Source organism: Scyliorhinus torazame, chromosome 11 (assembly GCF_047496885.1).
Source record: "Scyliorhinus torazame isolate Kashiwa2021f chromosome 11, sScyTor2.1, whole genome shotgun sequence".
Classification (NCBI taxonomy): Eukaryota; Metazoa; Chordata; class Chondrichthyes; order Carcharhiniformes; family Scyliorhinidae; genus Scyliorhinus; species Scyliorhinus torazame.
The window spans coordinates 218,900,325-218,914,321 of NC_092717.1; the positions used below are offsets into that span (position 1 = coordinate 218,900,325).

The 13,997-nt window shown below is 48.9% G+C and overlaps 1 protein-coding gene across 6 annotated transcripts in view; it reads left to right on the top strand.

The window, feature by feature from the left end:
* arhgap28 (Rho GTPase activating protein 28) overlaps positions 1-13,997 on the top strand; it is a 265,341-nt gene that overhangs the window by 188,230 nt on the left and 63,114 nt on the right. For all 6 annotated transcript variants that reach the window (XM_072468329.1, XM_072468330.1, XM_072468331.1 and 3 more), the window contains 4 exons: positions 32-122; positions 8,628-8,788; positions 11,350-11,515; positions 13,811-13,902. In XM_072468329.1, the coding sequence (XP_072324430.1) occupies positions 32-122; positions 8,628-8,788; positions 11,350-11,515; positions 13,811-13,902 (510 nt within the window). The remainder of the gene's footprint in view (positions 1-31; positions 123-8,627; positions 8,789-11,349; positions 11,516-13,810; positions 13,903-13,997) is intronic.

Sequence of the window (13,997 nt, forward strand, 5' to 3'; positions counted from 1 at the left end):
AATGTGGTTTGTTAAAAATATTTTCTAACAGGCCAGAATTGAATTTATGACGCCTGAGGCATCGCGTACTTCTAATGGTGTACAACAGTCCGAGGAAAAGGCTCTGTGGGATCAGACAAAGGGTAAGTGTTGCTTGGGTTGGAAGCTGCTACCGTAATAAGGGAAGAGGGTGGGGGTGGAGTGGGCTCTGAGTGGAAAATTAAGGCTGCTACAACTAGCCACTGTGGCCCTAGGCTCGGGGTTGCAAAATGAAGCTTGTATTTATATGGGCAATGTTGAGCATAGGTTTGGGTTTGACAATCCAATCCCTATGACTGAACAGCGTATGAAATCTTGCTGCCATGGAGGATGGGTCGCATGAATGAGATTCGCGGAGGCCCACTAATGATATGCAAATGGTGTCTACTGTACGTGCGTTCTGGGACGCATTGACGCCACTGTCGAGGAGCTGGAGAATTGCGATTGGAGGGCAAATCGCTGCCTGACGCGATTTCGGAGTCAAAAACGATTCTCCGCCCAATCGCCTTTCCCGATTTCAGCGCTGGCTCACGGAGAATCCCACCCCTGAACTGCAGCAAGGAATCACCTTCGGTAGCAAAGGCTTGGGAACCAGAAAGATTCTGGGCAAGGTTCTCCGGCCTCCCAGCCGCGTGTTTCTTGGTGGCATGAGGCAGCGTACCGTTCGCTAGCAGCGTTCTGCTGCTGTCAATGGGAATTCCCATTAAAGCCACCTTACATCCGTGGGAAACTAATGGGCGGGGTGCACTGCCAGTGGGACTCGAGAATCCTGCCACCAGCGGCCTCTGTTAAATAATCAGGAGGCCCAGGTGATTGGCCAGTGGGTTTTAGCAATTCAGCAGCTAAAAAGCATCAAGTATCCAGAATACATTTAGGTAAAAACTTTGAGAAGCAATGCTAAGTTGCATAGTATGAATGTGCTGTGTTTAAAAATGAAATCAGATTTTGAATAACAAATGAAAAAACAAATTCGCTATTGTCACTTATTTAGTCTTGTCTATTTGATCTAACTTCCTGTTCGGTATTTCCCAGAACACATGCTCCTTTCACAAGTATGTCATTATGTCATGTTATTGAAAGTTCACTTGTCTAAAATTGAAGCAAAATACTGCGGATGCTTGCAATCTGAGATAAAAACTGAAAATGCTGGATAAAGCCAGCCGGCCTGGCAGCAGCTGTGGAGTGTGAAACAAAGTTAACATTTTTGAGTCCTTGTGACTCTTCTTTCAGAACTGAAGAGGGGCAGAAATGTGATGGTTTATATCGTTGGAGAGGGGGGGGTGGAGGAGGCGAGGCAGAATACACGGTTATGGATAGGTCGGAGGTAAAGCGAGATTGACAAAGATGTCACGGACACAAGACAAATGGAGTGTTGATGGTAGCATTAAGGACCAAAGTAGTACCAATAGTGGCATCAAGGTAAGATAGCAGAATGTGTTAATAGGCGAACCAAGGTCAGTGCTCAGTGAAAGCAACACTGAAGAACAAGTGACAGATGGCCCTTTGGGGGAGGGGTGTGTTTGTCTTTGGACAACCAAGGAAGCAAAAAAAAAAGAAGGGGTCAAATTGGAGGGGTAAGTTCACAGTCTAAAGGTGTTGAACTCAATGTTGAGTCCAGAGACTGTAATGTGTCCAAGCAGAAGATGAGGTGTTATTCCTCTTTGTGTTGAACTTCCCTGGAACATTGCAGCAACCAAGGAGTTGAAATGGCAAGTGACAGGAAGTGTGGGGTCTTGCTTGTGGACTGAGTCGAGGTGTTCCGCAAAGCGGTCATCCAGTCTGCGTTTAGTCTCCCCAATGTCGAAGAAATGCATTGGGAGCAGCCAATACAATAGACCAAATTAGGGGCGGCACTTGGCACAGTGGTTAGCACTGGGACTACGGCGCTGAGGACCCGGGTTCGAATCCTGGCCCTGGGTCACTGACGGTGTGGAGTTTGCACATTCTCCCCGTGTCTGCGTGGGTTTCACCCCCACAATCCAAAGACGTGCAGGTTAGGTGGATTGGCCACGCTAAATTGCCCCTTAATTGGAAAAATAATTGGGTACTCTAAATTTATAAAAAAAACAATAGACCAAATTGAAGGAAGTGCCACTGAAACGCTGCTTAACCTGAATAGAGAGTATGGGGCCGTGGACAGTGAGGGGGGAAAGAGGTAAATTGGCAGATGTTGCACCTTCTGTGATTGCATTGGAAGATTCCATGGGAAGGGGATAACGAGTTGGGGGTGACCTTACGGTGACCTGGGCTTTCTCTCACCCCTGAACTCCTCCTTCCTGGTTCAAAGTTGAGGCTGGGCAGGACACAGCCCTTTAGTTGGTTAATAGTTGGCCATTTAACAGCCTGAATTGGGACGAGGGAGTGTGGACTTCCAGAGTCCTCCCTTAACTCCGTGTAAAATTGAAGAGATGTCGGGGGAAGCCAGGAAGCATGTGGGAGGACCACCCATGGCATTTTATAGACCTGTCTGTAAATCTGCTGGTGGGGCACTGTAAAAGTTTGCTTAGAGCTCTATAACCATTTAGCTCAGCAGGGGACCATGTTCCCATTCTAACTGAGAGTTTAAAGAGATTATTAAAGAATTCTCTTCCTTTGGCATGGAGAGTGGATACATGTTGTTTTTGATATAGCAGATTGATCACTTGAGGGCAATTTCATTTTGAATGGTTTTTATAAATACATTTCTTTTCAATATGAAGTGTCTTTGAGTAAGAGCTTTATTAGATTCTTTGTTTGAAGTTTTTTTAAATGATCCATTTGAAAGACATCCTGAGGTGCATCCATAATGGATTCAGGGTGAGTGGCTATGAAGCATAGAGGGGGTATTGGGGGCATGGAAGGGGATTGGGATGGCATGGAGGGGCCATGGAGTGTATGGAGGCAGTATGGGGAACATGGGGCGGGATTCTTTGGAAATTGGCGGGGCGGGCAACTCCGGCACGAAGGAGTGGCATGACCCACTCCGGCGTCGGGCCGCCCTGAAGATGCGGAATCCTCCGCCGGAGTGGTTTGCGCCGCACCGGCCAGCGCGGAAGGGACTTGGTGCCACGCCAACTGGCACCGAAGGGCCTCCGCCAGCCGGCGCGAGTTGGCGCATGCGCGGGAGCGCCAACGTGTGCTGGCGTCATCCCAGCGCATGCAGGGGGTTCATCTCCGTGCCAGCCATCGCGGACCGCTGTCAGCGGCTGCAGACCGGTGCGGCGCGATTCCCGCCCCCGCCAAATCCCCGGGGCTGGAGAATTCGTCAGCCGGCGGGGGCAGGATTCACGCCGCCTCCTGCCGATTCTCTGATCCGGCGGGGGGGGGGGGGGAGGTCAGAGAATCCCGCCCATGGAGTAATATGGGGTGGCATCGGCATATGATGAGCATTGGGATATGAGTGGTATGGGAGCTGGGTGAGAGGAGTCGAGGGGTGAGGTTTAGTGGGCATATAGGAACAATGTTGGGCACTGGGATGCTGTCTCTGAAAACCAAGGTGGACCTTTGAACCAGCCTACCTTTAACCCACTGCATTGGGGCTCACAGAGCCACACCTTCTCCTCTTGGAGACAAAAATATGATGGGCAGGCATGTGGTTCAGAGGTGGGCTCGAGTTTCTGAAACTGCAAGAGCGTCCGACCCACATTTCTCCTGCACGAGACGGAAATTTGGGCCTTGGGAGAAACGCAGATTCGTTTGGTGTCTTGCTCCTGCGTGTGACTCAGTGATATGTTAGTAAGAAATGATGAGGTATCATGTTCAGCAATTGTTTGCCTTAAGAAATCCAACTAACATTCACTGTCTGGACTAATAAATGAAGAACGAGGAGTGAGAAAATCTAGGGCTATTAGTGAATAGAATTGAATCCCATCCGAAGTCAATACCTCCAGGGGAGTAGGTCAGAGTGACAGGAAGGGGAATTACAGGAAAGAAAACAAGATCAGCTCCCTCGCTTTGAGGAAATAGATTCAGTTTGACGTACCCTGAAGCCTGCCTCCTCACCCAGCAACTGTCCTTCACTGAGCTAATGGGCCTTTGTTTCAAGTCAATGATTATTTCATTTGACATCCATTATTGATCTTTGCTTTTTAAGCATATGTTGAGGTGTAGCAGAGATTGATTTTGGAATTGTGTCTCGTGTTGAAGTTATGAAATCTTTCTGAAATCATAGCCTTCACACAAATTGTGCTTGTAAAACTTGAATTGTACAAGCAAAATCATGACCACGAACAATTCTTATGAAGAGACAGCTGAGAATTATCATTTAATGGTCAGCCTGTTTAACATGTCACTATTTGTTTAAAGTTCTATATTGATGGCATGTTGCAACAGTACGATTATTGATAAGACTATCATTAACTCAACAGAAAAACTCAGACTTAACCTCATTTTGACCAACATTGACACATCATAATCCAACATCGGTGTTATGACACTGTGATCCTGAAACAAAACAATCCACATTTATTTAACCTAATGACAGGCTGATGTGTGGAATATTGGAATTTTTTCTACTGATGAGTAATTGTTCTTTCAAAGAGGCAGCACAGGCGTGACATCCAAATAACCTCCTTCTGCGCTGTAAGGTTGTACTGTTCTATTAACTATCCAGCCTCGGATTTGATGGGCTGGGAATGCCTTTTCTGTCTGATAGGCAATAGTTGTCCATTGTTCTCTTTCAAAGAAGGCCACTTTAACCCTAACCCCAAGTTGGTGAACTGGTGGAGTGGATGGTCTGTCCGTTATAGAGGCTGCATGTTCTGTGGGATGGATGATCAGCTTTGCTGAGGCAGCAACGGTGAAAATGACTGGGGGGGTGTAACTTGGGGGGGGAGGGGGGATTCTTTGGCCTCGCCTGCCCGGTAACCAGAAATTCCCACTCGAGGTCAACGGACCTTCACATGGTCTGCATCCCGCCCCTGGCGATTTTGTGGCGGGCAGGGCGGAGGAATCCAGCCCTTGGTTTTGGTTTGATGTTCAATGGGAAAGTGGAAACTGTTCTAATATGCCTTTAAGGGTTTGTAGCATGACCTCACTAGAAGCAAGTGTGCCATGCTGCAATTCCTTAAAGGCGTATTACACAGAAACATTCGGTTGTGACACTGAGGCTGAAATTCAGGCACATCATCTACTCTAACCAGCTGGACATTGGGCATCGAAATAGAAATAGTTTAGAAAAAGACCATCAAACATTGCTTTATCGGGTGTCCTAGTTCCAAGACGTGGCCTCTTCCTGTGCATCATTATGTATTGTTAAACCCTGGTGTGCAAGCGGAGAATGTTCAAGTACAGGATGGAAAACTGTCTAACATTTACCATCTGAACCTTTTTGTTCTGGGATGAACTTGCACAAAATCTGATAAAGAATCATCTGGCCACTTGTGATACAACATGTGTTGCTTTCTGGAGGTCATGAAATGCAGTTAAGTATCTTTGAGAACGATCTAAATCTGTCCTGTTTTTTTTTTTTATAGAGTGTCTCAACATTTTCATGGGGTTGTTTTCCCTGTTGATAAGATCCACTCTGTCTGGCTATTTAAAAATTGAACCGGACTATAATGGCGGATTTGACCATTGTACTATCGCCATTATTCTGAATGATCAATTGTGTGAAAACCAGACAACCCTGTCCGTCACCTGTCTTTTTAAGGATATTAGTAATTTCTTTACCCCCAAAGTCAGGACTTCCTGACACCTGCTTGACTAAAGATATTAAAATCTGACCTTGTGAAACAGTTTTAATTTTAACCCACATACTGCTGGTGTAAAATCGGTAGGATTTCCAAATAGTTGAACGAATTAAAAATATTTTCAACAGTTTTTCCTCACGCTGATTAATGGTCTAGTGATGATCCAGTCATGTTAAAATCCAATCAATTTAATTAAAAACAAATCTTGAATAAAAGCTCGGGTCAGTAATGGTGGCTATGAGACGATTGGATTATCATAAAACCCTCTCTGCTTCAGTAGGAACCTCTAGGGAAGGAAATTCCTCTTTACCCAGTTGAGTCAATGCGTGACTGCAGACCCAGGGCCATTTTGGTTGACTCATTCCATCTGAAATGGCCAAGTTAGCGATCTGTGTCCAAGAGGGCCGCTCACTTTAACCATCTCGAGGACAATTCGGACTGGCTAACAAACAGCCACATCCCATGAGAGAAAAGTTTAAAAAATATATCAAAACATTCAAATAAAAATAAGTTTTACAAAGAAAGAGCAATTTTTTTTAATTGGCCCGCTTATAGATCCACTTACAGGAAAGGTCAAAGGCCACAGTGCAATAAGGTTAAAAAGACAAGTGACGAAGAAAGTAGAGATTAGGGAATAACAAGCTTAACCTTGAAAAGCCTCTCGATTGTGGCAGCAGGGGAAGATGTGTGGAAGCCAAGGATTTTAATAGTTTTTCGATCCTTTGAAGGTGGCCGGTTACCCAAAATGTATCTTTGTTTCAGGGTGCAGCATGAGATGGTACCTCCTGTTCTGGGAGAACTCAGATAAGCTTCCTGGACATAGCTCAATGGCGTCAGTCACATGCTGAAGGGCAAGGATATATTTCTTTGTTACTCTTTCCAGCTATCTTGACAAACTAAAACTAAGAATGAACTCCATCATAACTAAGCCTTCATACAGATCAGATAATGCAGTAATATTATATAACGAACGGAACCTAATGATGAAAAAGCAGGCACACTTAATTGTGCAGGGGGTGAAATGTCAGCTTCTCAACAGCGGGGTGAATGTTGGGCATTCAATTGGTGGCAGATTAGAGGCAGATTCTGATTCCCAACAGCAAGTGGTGGGAAGGCACTTGCATCAGCATGTCATTGAATCACATGGTTGTCAGATTAAATTGTGGGTGGGATTCTCTGTTCCCGCCGTGGTCAATGGGATTTCCTATTGAAGCCACCCCACGCCGCTGGGAAACACGCTGGCAAGGGCGGGTGGAGGGGGGGGGGGGGGGGGGGGGTGGCGCTGGTGGGACCTGAAATTCCTGCCACCACCGCGCAGCCGGAGAATTCCGTCCTGCATCTTTGTAATTAAGTAAGTAGCAGACGTGCCCTCAGATTCATGACTGATTAATGGAGGGAGTCTGCAAATGGCATAGTGTCCCTGCTGAGTTTAGAGGAAATAGGAGCTGCTTGCCTTGCATGGGAAGGGGGGGGGGGGGTTGCGGGGGGAGGGGGGGGCTTTGTTGGACCGAAGAGTGGAAGCTGAGCAGTTGCTTTTGAGCTGTCTGGGGAGGTCAGGGCATGGCTCTCTAGGGAGGGAGGTCAGTTTGCGGTGACCTTATGTGGTGTTGGGGGACAGAGGGAAATGAAATGAAATTAAAATCGCTTATTGTCACAAGTAGGCTTCAAATGAAGTTACTGTGAAAAGCCCCTAGTCGCCACATTCCGGCGCCTGTTCGGGGAGGCTGTTACGGGAAGGGAGCTGGATGAAAGAGAGAATGTCACTCTTTACTGAAGGTGCATCCTGCAGGGTAGAGGGAACATCAAAGGTGATTGAAGGCAGGTCAATGGGCAGGGCGGGAGGTCCAAGGTTAACAGAGGGCAGGTTAATAATGATGATAGAGGGAGGGTTGAGGGTGACGGGGGTGGGGAAACAAGGCCAGGGTGCTGGGGCCAGCTTGATGGTGTTGGGGCGGCAGCTCAACAGATAGCTGATCAAAGGTGATCGTGGGTGGCTGAAGGATCATCGGAGGCAGGGGAAGAGCGATGAAAGGAGGGTCACGGGTAACAGAGCGAAGGTCAAAAGTGATTTAGGGAGAGTCCAGGGAGATGGTTTACAGTTTCAGTGTCGGAGTGGGTGTGTTCATGGATAGTGCAGGAAGAGATGGTGGGAGACGAGGTCAACTAGGAAGTGGGTCAGTAGTCTTAAAAGTCACCAAAGCCTTGAATTTCTACAGAACCGGTCTTCCAGGGCTCCATGGGGTCAAGTGTGGTATCTCCCCATCAGCCACACATAGATGCTATGTTCAAAAGGGCTATTGATGTTTGCGAATTATCACAGACCCTGAGAGCTAGGTAGCCAGAGCTGTTAGACTCTGCCTCCCAGCTGAAATTCCTCGTGTACAAGGGCAATGGGCTGCACACCAAGTGGGTGCTGGGATCTCCATGGGTACAGCCAGCATCATTCATAAACCAAAAGGAGTTTCATTCCATCAATTTGCAGCTGGTCTGTGAGCACTGAAAATGAATCATGAATGTGTGCGCTCGCTTTCCAGGGAGCTCACGGGACTCGTACATTCTCAGTCACTCAGGCGTCACAGTTGTTTGGCTCCCTCTGCACAACTGCTGCGGTGGATGGCTCCTGGGTGACGAATTATATCTTCTAAAGAACTGGCTCATGACACCCAACAGAGGAGAGGTACAATACTGCCCACGCCTCAGCAAGGGCAACAATTGAAAACACCAATGGATTGCTGCAAATGTTCTCCACTCCTGAGCGAAGATGAATGGTTATTGGAGCTGTAGAAGAACATTAAATTGATGAATTATGACTATTCTGTACTCTGCATTTCAGAACAGATTAACAATCTTAACTGGACAAATATTTCACATGGTTTGTGCCTGGAAAGAATGTTCGGGTTTTATCCACTGCTCATGCCAACAAAATTGTTTTTCCCTTAGAGAATAACAAAAATGGTAAAATAGAAAGCCAGAAAAACAGCCCAGAAATAACAGAGGAGCTGAAATGGGACATCCCCTACTCGGAGTCCCTGACAGCAGCTGAGAAAGAACAGCAGTATCAAAACAACTTTACAAAGAGGCCTGGTAGCATGATGTTACCGGTAAGTGAGAAAGGTTATTGTTCTTGAATTATTATGTGGCCTGAATGCAAAACAAGCCTTACACCCAGTATTCTGCAATACTCAAATGTCCAAATCAAACTCCGAGCTACAGCTGGAGCACTGCAGGGTTCCTTTCCTCCTACATTTATTATGGCAAAATTGTTGTGGAAACATCTCATTTCATGCGTCCTACATACTTTACCTGAACGCAGCATCCATTGCTGGAAGTGGTTTTGTTATTTTCTGCCTTTTCTCTTGAAGAAGGTAAAGCTTGCATTTATATAAAGCTTTTCATGAGCACTTTACAACCAACAAAATACTTTTAAAGTGTAATTGCTGTTGTTGTAATGTTCGATTGTTCAGCCGTTCTGATTATGATTATGAGAGGCTGGTATGATCTAGGTTTGCTGTGCTCGATTGGTTAAGCCTGGGTGTAGACTCCGAGAAAAGTAGGCAGACACACGGAAGTTGCTAGAAGCTAAAAGCTGAAGCATTTGAGAGCATTGTATAAAACCCTGTAAATAAAGGTCCTCCTGCACACTTCGAACTGAACTTGTGGTGCAATGGGTAGCCTCCCTATCTCTGAGCCACTAAGCTTCAGGTTCGAGTCCCACCCCAGGGCTTGATGGCCAAAGAAGGTTCATCCATAAAGCAGCTAAACAACCTGCAAAATCCTTCCAACACAAGTCCGTGGCAGGCGGTAAGAGCGGGAGAGTCTATTGTTCAGCCCTTCTTGCTGCGGAGTGGCGCCCATCAAGCTATAAGCCTCTGGCGACAGGCTAACGACCCAATCCAGGAAAAAACTAACTATGGGAACAGATTGAAGGCTGCCTTGTGCACCGTTGGGTCCAGGAAGAGAAACGATACATTCAACAACACTTAAGAACTAGTGCTGTCTCCGCATAGACCAAGATATAAAATAAACAACAGTTTTAATGCAAGAACTGTGACACCTAATTGTGTGCCCAACATCTCCCACAAACACTAATGTGATAATGACCAGATAGTGGGTGGGATTCTTCGGTCTCCCGCTGTGTGTTTGTCGGCGGCGCCGGGAATTCCCATTGAAGCCATCCCACACCGCTGGGTAATCCATTGGCGGGCGTGTGCTGCCGGCGGGAACACAGAAACCCGCCGCCAACGAATGGCTGGAGAATTCCGGCCAATACCTTTTTGTGACGTTGATTGAGGAATATAAATTGGGCAGGGCAACGGGAATATTCCTCGGCTCTTCTTTGAGGTTGTGAGGTGGGTTCTTTCATATCCACCAGGGCAAGCAATCGGAGGTCTCCAGATTGGGGTCTCATCCAAAAGATGGGACCTCTGACACAGTAGCACCCCCTCAGTACTGCGCTGAAGTGTCAGCCTCGGCTTTTGTGCTCATGACCTGGAGTTACTTCAGCTTGGAACCTTGCGACTCAGAAGCGGGAGTGCTAACAACGAAACCGCAATTGTTTTTGCCTCGTGCCACACATTCTCCTGCCCATGTTGGTTTGGGACTGTGGGAGTGAGGTCTGTTCCTTGCTAGTTTATAAATGGCCTCAGTGAGGTACTAAAGAATGGCCCGGTCATGGGTTTCTTTTAGATTTTCCTCTTAAGGCTGCGATAAAGATCTTGTTCAAGACCTCACCATGCTTGTAATTGGTAACTTGTGGCTGAATTTTGCAGGCTTCTCAGGTGAGAAAACAGGCCTCTGTTAGGGCACCATGCCTTTAGTAGTGTACTTGCCGTCGCCCCACCCACCCCAGGATTTTACAAATGGTGGGGGGGCGCACAAGTGGACCACCCACTTAAGGCCCAATTAACGGCCTCATCCTGTTGCAGCTCCAATATCAGGACAGTGGGTGAGGCCTAGGCCCAACCTGCAACCCAGAGATGCAACCCTTTGGGCTCCTATCCAGTGACAGTAGGGTATCTCCTTCTCGGGTCCCATTTTCCAATCGAAGGCCCCCTTCCCACAGCCCTGTCTCCCCAACCCCCTTCCCCCACCTCGCTGTCCTGTCCAACATGCCCCCGCCACCTCCCCAACCCTCAGTGCTGGGCCTGTCAGTCAGGTCCAGCGAGATCACGGACTTCAATGAATGTCAAGGTCATAGTTGACTGCCACCTCCTTGACCGACTGCAGTACCAGTGGTGCCCAACACTCCTAATGGTTGCTGGTGGTGTGCAGAGCTGCCAGTCTCCAATTGACCGAGGCAGAATGTTCTCCTGCAGGCAGATGGAAGGCCTCCTCATGTTAATTAAAGGGCCGTCACCAAAAGAATTAAAGTGGGTCGAGCCGGCTAAGCGGAGGCAATGTTGCTGAGGTGTGGAGAGCCTGCCCTCAGCCTAAAAGCCGGCTCCTAGTGTGTGGGGGTTGTGGACGAGAGCATTTATGGCGTCACTCCTTGGGACAGTGTAACTGAGCTCCAATGCTGCAATGCTCTACATTGTCGGCAAATTACTAGTTTATCTCTTAAACTCTGCTCAGTTTTACAATGTCATATTTGTTTGTCAAAGAAGCAGTTATTGTTTTCCACTCGGGAAGTTAGCAAATTCTCTTGACTCTGTTATAATTTCAGAAATTTACCATTCGGAATGACAGGCTGGGATTGACGCACATTGGAGATCTATCCTCGCAGGATATGAAAAAGATCCATAACCTTGCTCTGATAGAGATAACGACGTTCTATGATGCACTAGGAATAGAATTGAAGAGGAACAGGACTCTGAGGGTTAAAGCAAAGGGTAGGTTTTCTACAACACGAACCGTATCCTTTCATTGTGGTCTCTGACGGTATAACAGGATGCCCGAGGTTAGAAATCTCTCCGCCGTGGGGGGGGGGGGGGGGGGGGCTGATTGAGGTGGTTGAGGCGAGCCAGCCAAGAATCCCTTGACTTCAGCGGACCTGGAAGATCTTCCGTCCAGGTGGGCGGGACTGGAAAATCACATTTCCAGTTTAGGCGTGTTTGTTTTGATCATTTGCATTTATTCAGCCTTCGTTTTGTCTCTGTGTTGCTGAGTGCCATTTGCAAATGAAGCAGAAAAGAAGGAGATGGGAGTTCATTCAAAGTGCAACGGATGGATTAGAAGAACCTGAAAGCATAAAAAATGTCAGGAATGAGGAAAGACTATTGGGTTCCCATTGAAACCAATCCCTCCAGTAATACAGCTGCATCTCCGATGTCCCTAAATATTTTGTCTTCGCAACCCTGGTAGATTGGTCCAAATGTATAAGAACATAAGGAGTGGGCCATTGAACCCCTCGAGCCTGCTCTGCCATTCAATACAATCATCATGGTTGACCATTGACCTCAACTCCCACCCAATACCCGCATCTCTTCATTCCCCGAGAGTCCAGAAATCTACCTCGGCCATAAGCGTACACCTGGGGCTGGATTCTCTCTTTACGGGACTATGTCCCCCACGCCATCGCAAAAACTGGTGTGAAAGGGCCACATATTCCTAGCCCTGCAGGGAGTGAGCAGGAACTGGCGTAAAGCTAGCAGCTTTTGCTGCAGATACGGGCCCCTGCACTTCCGGGTCGGAGGCCACGTATGCGCACAGCAGCGGCCCCCAGCGGCCACAGCGTGCTCCATGGCGGACTTGGACCGCGGAGCTGGGCATTAAAAATAGACCCCCCTGATCGGCCGCGCGCCCGACCGTGACCGCCCGCCCCAACATGCCCCGGCCACATATAAGGCCCCCCTGCCCTCCGATCAGCCCGTACCCGACCAGGGGAGCCACGAGTCCGCAGCCGCCACGCTAGTATCCCAACCGGCAGGACCATAGTAGATCCACGTCGGCGGGACTTTGGCTGGTCGGGGGCAGAGAATGGCGGGGCGGGCCTCCAGCAGTGGCCGCAGGTAGGTGCTTTGTGGCACGGCGCACTTTGCAAGTACGCCACTTTTTGGGGCCCAGAGAACCCGGGGACCAGCACTGGTCCCGGTTTAGTGCGCCAAAATGGTTTCTCCGCCATGGCGCTGGCGGTGATTTCGGCGTTGGGGTGCTGAGAATCCAGCTCCACAACTCAGCACCCACAGCCCTTGGAGTAAACAAACATCTCCCATTATCTGCTTTCAATTTATTTTAATCGGTTTTACTCGCCCTGTGATCGGCAGCACGCACATTAAATAAAAATCTCAGTTTGAGCAGCAAAGACTAGGGGCGCTGGGCCGGAGAATCCCCGCGAATGGGCCACGCCGCCACAAAGCCGGCACGCGATACTCTGCAGGGCGGAGGATCGGCGCCATTGGCACTGCCGTGGTAGGCGCCGGTCACGGGCCGCTCTACGCGGCCGGCCTGCCGATTCTCCGGCTCGGATGGGCCGAGCAGCCTGAGGAAAGGAGCCGAGTCCCGCCGGCGCCGCTCTAACCTGCTCTGGGCCGGCGGGACCTTGGCGTGTAAGGGTCGGGTGGCGGCCTGTGGGGGGGGGGGGGGGGGGGCGGGGAGGAGAGGGGTCCGACCCCCGGGAGGGGCCTCCGATGTGGCCAGGCCCGTGATCGGGACCCACCGATCAGCGGTCCGACCTCTGTGGCTGGGGGCCTCCTTTCCAACGTGCCGGCCCCTGTAGCCCTGCGCCATGTTGCGTCGGGGCCGGCACGTTGAAGGAGGCCACTACGCATGCGCGTGTTGGCGCCGGTGCCACTGCGCATGTCCTCGTTGGCGCCGGCGCAACTGCGCATGTGCGGATCCCGCGGCGCACAGATCGTGCCAGGATCTGCAGCTGGAGCGGCGCAAACCGCTCCAGCGCCGTGCTGGCCCCCTGTAAGGGCCAGAATTAGACGCAGAGCGGGCCGTTCACGCCGTTGTAAAACGCGATGGCGTTTACAACGGTGTGGACACTCTGCCGCGGAATTGGAGAATCCTGCCCTAGAATTCCAACAGTTTCAGAGAAAACAGAGTGAGGTGGTCACAAATGAGATTACGCGGGGGGGGAGAAAATGGCTGGAGGCATCAAATTACTGTAAAAATATTTTTTACTGCTGCTGCTCATTCATTTAATAAAAAAAGGTGATTAATAAGTTCCCTGTTGGTTACAGAAACTGGCCCCTTTGGCATTCCCCTCACAACATTGCTTGAAAATGATCAAAAGAAAGTTCCTGGAACAAAGATTCCTCTAATCTTTCAAAAGGTAAGTGCAATGTTTGGCGCAGGAATTCCCCATTAAACTGAGGTTAATAATGGGCCGGCTTTTGTTCCGTGTAATGCAGAAGGATAGTGAGGAGC